The following is a 4,799-nucleotide window of genomic DNA, read 5'->3' as shown; positions in this document are numbered from 1 at the left end:
GAATCGCGGCCCCGCGTGTTGTAGGGGCCGCTTGTGGACTGGAAGTGGCGGGGCCGGCTGCATATGGTCCAGAATTGGCGGCCAGCTCTGCTAGCTGTTGGGCAGCGTCGGATCCTTCCTGCCTCATGTGTGTAGATTGCTACATACATGGGCTTCCCTGGGAGCTGAAACTCAGACCACTCAGGGAAGCTTATGCATGCAGTAATCTATACAGATGGGCTTTCCCCCTGCAGATAACCATGCCTAGCATATGGGTGTTGGGCCAGGGGTAGCTGTGCAACCTCAGAGGCAGGACCAGCCCAGCAGCGCGAGGACCCCTTCACACATCAAAAGAAATGAAATCATCCTTGTTCGATAGCAAGCCACAGGGTCAGTTTCTTTTCTTGGTTTTGGATGGAATTCAAGAATTTGGGAATTAGCATACGCTAATCACATGCACTGTAGGCAGAGGAGAAAAGATAAAAAAATGTCTCTGCATTTTGCATCTGTGAAACTAATTTCAGCATTTATATTATTCCTCAGTGGAACAATTACCAAGCGTATTTGAATTTGATTTTTGTATGTTCTGTGATATCAGCTTCCTCCAGGCCCTTGGTCTCCAGAGGTCACAAAGATAATGAAAACCGCTACATTGTTCACAGTTGTTGCTTTTAAGAATCACCATGTGTGGGCAAGGCAGACATTTCTCGGCATGGACTGCAAGAAAAATGCATTATTCCTCTTTTATGAAGCTGGAGTTCCTTCAACCGTTTTCCTTTGAAGATATTTATTTTTCACTTCCCTGAATAGTTCTTAAATATTGGCATAAGATTCTGGATTTGTCAATATTGGAAATTAGCCTCTCTGTGTTTATTTGCAAAAGTAACCACTTAGTCTACTTTTTTTTAATTAGTTTGGCTTTTGGAGGGGTGCTATCCAGATCATCTTTTGCCTCTGTTCCCACTGAACAGGATTCTGGAAGACCAAATTTCCAAAACCTTACAATCTCTAAAAAAAAGTCAGTCTTAAAAACGGAGAGCCCCAAGCACAACAGAATCCAGGTGCCATTTACGAGGTGGTTTTAGAATCCCAGAATCCCACAGAATCCCAGGAGCATATAAAATCAGGTATGTTGATTTCAGTACCAAAACTTGTTTACACACAATAAATCATAAAAGAAATGCAGCATGATCTTCCTATGTATGTTTACTCCCTAGTAAGTGTGCTTAGGATAGCAGCCTTATTTGTATCATCCTAGAAATAAGGTTGATTTCTATTTCTAGGTATTTCTTTATAACACTGTGGATGTAGCTTGATGACATAAAAGCATGAGGAATCTAGTTAACAGGTCTACTTTTGCTTCTTGATCATCCTTGTATAAATGTCTACTGCTGCTGCTACCATTATCTACCACTTTTACATAGCATTTCTAATGAGCAATGTGTGCTACTCTCTTTATGGTGTTTGCCTTGAACACAATCCTGTGAGTATATCAATATTATCTCAGATGGGGAAACTGGAGTCGACAGTGACCTGTCAAAGGCTGTCCCGATAGTCCAAAGCAGAAATGGAACTTGGACTCAGTTCCAGTTCCATCTATCTGTCTACTGGACCACGCAGAAATTATGCACATGGCTTAAGCCTGGAAGTCACTAGGCTGAGGTAGAGACTCATGGGGTTGGATCCACCATCATATGAGTGGGTGTCTGTTCATGCAATTTTATTTATTTATTTTATTTATTTATTTCATTTCTATACCGCCCAATAGCCGAAGCTCTCTGGGCGGTTCACAAAAACTAAAACCAAACAACACACAATAAAACAATTTAAAATATATAGAACATTAAAACCACAATATAACAATACAACCACAATAAATGGGACCTCTTTCTCCTTTTCTCCCCCCTGCAGTCTCCTGCATGCCCCCAAATTTACTCCAAAGGGTTCCCCAATTCTCTGGAACAGATTTGGGGGCATGGGCTGCAGGGGGCGAGGGGACATCTGGTCAGCCAACAATGTCCTTTTCCATGGTGGAATGGCATCCTTGAATCCAGTCTGTAGAACTGGGCAACAGCATCCATGCACTAGTTAAAGGGGAGAGGACCACCCTTTCTCCCAGTTGAAAGCCTTGGCAGTGGCATAGTGACAGTCAATGGCATTGCTACACCAGTACCGTCCACTAGAGAGGAGCAGAGGAATCTCTGCCATAGAATGCATTCATTAAGTTATGGACTTCCTTGTCAGAGATCTGCAACATCCAGAATGTGTCCCAGAATCTATGATGGTAAACTTCTGGAAGTTTGGGAAGCTTCAGTGGCATATTATGCCTCAAAAGAATATGCTTTTTATTTTATTTTTTAAAACGAAGTTGCACTTTTGCAATGTTAACAACACATTTGCCAGCTCAGTGTTTTTACGCTTCATTTTATTTTTTCTTCAACTCCCTAAATCCAAAGCTAGCTATAACTGGGAATACTGACAAAAAATGAATAAAGAGAATATAAATATGATTTGCTTTGGTAAGGTAGGAAAATCTCACAATTATCTCCCTCATCTCTGAAATTGTGTTCAACTCTTGTTATAAGACTTCTGTATACTATCCGTGTTATCAATTCCTAGTGAGAGTCTATACTGAATTTTTAATTAATTAATTAATTAATTGCACCTTGTTTCTCCTTTGAGCAGCTTAGAATAGTGATCATGTGGTTCCTCCTAGCTGGTCTACCATCCAGTCAGCTGGCAGAACTCAGGACCAGACCAGACTGTTCAGGTGTTATGCCTGAACAGGAAACAGCAATGCATGTAAGGAGCACAGGGTTATGCTGCCACCCCTGCCCTCAATGTCCCTGACTTTCCCCACTTTATCAGAGTTCTCAGTCGTGTGGAGGCTTCTTCTCACATTCAAGCAAATGCACGTAAAGCCCCCTCCAGACTCCTGTAAGCGTTGCTGTTTCCTGTTGAGGCATGCTGCTTGAACAGGGCTTGAGCTTCAGGAACAGGATTGTATCATGTGCCTTCAGAGCATTCTGTGGGTACCACACTAGTAATCAACCATAGACATGACTACTGTCTTGGGAGGTGATTCCATTATCAGTAGTGCTTATATACCTCTTTGGAGCAAGAAGCAGTACTGTAACCACAGTCACTGTGTAGGTATTTGAGGGTAAACTGCAAAATAACTGGAGTAGTTTTCAATGTTCATTTATTCTTTGATGAAGGAGTCCTGTGGCTGCACTGTGAGGCCCTGTACTATTTGCATCACTATATTAAAAAGATACATATCTTTCCTACCCACGGCTGAATTCTAACTTGAGACCTATTAAAAACAACAGATCACCTGCAACTTAGATTAGAATGAGTTTCTTGAGATCATTTCGGTAATTTGCCATTTTCCTTCCTTCCTTTTTAGGAAAAGATGAATTAATGGCTAGGAGGAATTGGACCAGTGTTGCTGAGTTCATCCTTGTGGGGTTTGTGGATCAAGCAGAGATGGAGATTCCCTGCTTTGTTTTGTTCTTATTGATCTATCTTACAACTCTAGTTGGGAATCTCGGAATGATTGTGTTGGTTAGGATTGACTCCCGACTTCATACCCCCATGTACTTTTTCCTCAGCCACCTGTCTCTGGTTGATGCCTGCTATTCCTCTGTGATCACACCCAAGATGCTGATGGATTTCCTAATGGATAATAAAGTTATTTGCTTCATGGAGTGTGCTGTTCAGCTTTGTTTCTATGGTGGGCTGGCTGGGACAGAGTGCCTCCTACTGGCTGTCATGGCATATGACCGCTATGTGGCCATCTGCAATCCACTACTTTATCAAATGGTTATGTCCAGGAGAAAGTGTGCTGTGTTAGTAACCATCTCATACAGTGCTGCCTTTTTTAATTCAGTTGCTCAAACAATTTCAACCTTCCAGTTACCCTTCTGTGGTTCCAATGCTATCAACAATTTCTTCTGTGATATCGTACCCCTCCTGAAACTCTCCTGCATCTCTACCAGAGTGAATGAGATTATGGTCTTAGTTTCCACTTTTATTGTTGGGATGTCCTCTTGTTTCACTATCCTCATCTCCTACTTCTACATCCTCTCTGCCATCATGAGGATCCGTTCCATGGAGGGAAAGCGCAAAGCCTTCTCCACCTGCACCTCACACCTGATGGCCATCACCATCTTCTATGGGACCCTCCTCTTCATTTACTTAAGACCTGGGTCCAGTGACTCACAGGACCAAGATAAGGTGATCTCGGTATTCTACACAGTGGTGATCCCCATGTTGAACCCCCTGATTTACAGCCTCAGGAACAAGGAAGTGAAGGATGCATTGAGAAAGACAAGGCAAAAGGCTGCCAGTCTTTTAAAGCAGGGACGTCTCTGTGACTCAGGTGCTCAAAGAGAAAAACAAACTCAAAGACACATTGACTGAGATGCTGGCAAGATTTACCATGGTTAAACGTGTAAAGGTGCAAAGGTGATCCCACTGGGGGCTCAAACTACATGTTACATTGACATCTGTAATTCTTCCCCCTGTGTTTTATTTTTTTAACCCAAAGCTGAGTCTAACCAGAAGAAGAGCAGGTGGGGAGAAGCTCCTTTAACATTTTCAGCTTGAATGCAGCTTCTTCACCCACTGGGGGAAAGACGGGGTCATTTTCATGCATTCATATGAGTAGGATTCCAAAGTATTGACCGTTGGGGATAAAAAATACTTGGAATATTCCAAAAGATGTAGTCTCTGGGCAGTATCCAATGGAGCCCTTGCGCAGGTGGTCCAAGCCCCCTGGCCCTGGTGCATGGGCTGCAAGCCTTGCTGGCGGTGGC

The 4,799-nt window shown here is 42.9% G+C and overlaps 1 protein-coding gene across 1 annotated transcript; it reads left to right on the top strand.

The window, feature by feature from the left end:
- The first annotated feature begins 3,402 nt into the window (after positions 1-3,402).
- Positions 3,403-4,404, top strand: LOC146358094 (olfactory receptor 5G9-like). Its single transcript, XM_084856380.1, has one exon. The coding sequence runs from the start codon at positions 3,403-3,405 to the stop codon at positions 4,402-4,404; it is 1,002 nt and encodes a 333-aa protein (XP_084712506.1).
- Positions 4,405-4,799: the final 395 nt, after the last annotated feature.

The sequence above is a fragment of the Heloderma suspectum genome, chromosome 1 (assembly GCF_057233095.1).
Source record: "Heloderma suspectum isolate Gila_16-S chromosome 1, 16-S_ref, whole genome shotgun sequence".
Lineage (NCBI taxonomy): Eukaryota > Metazoa > Chordata > Lepidosauria > Squamata > Helodermatidae > Heloderma > Heloderma suspectum.
The sequence above is the reverse complement of the archived record's forward strand: the minus strand, read 5'-3'. Positions and strand labels throughout refer to the sequence as shown.

What these genes read in the sequence shown, in the direction of transcription:
- LOC146358094 (XM_084856380.1), top strand. Translation starts at nt 3,403, where the DNA reads ATGGCTAGGAGGAATTGGACCAGTGTTGCTGAGTTCATCCTTGTGGGG.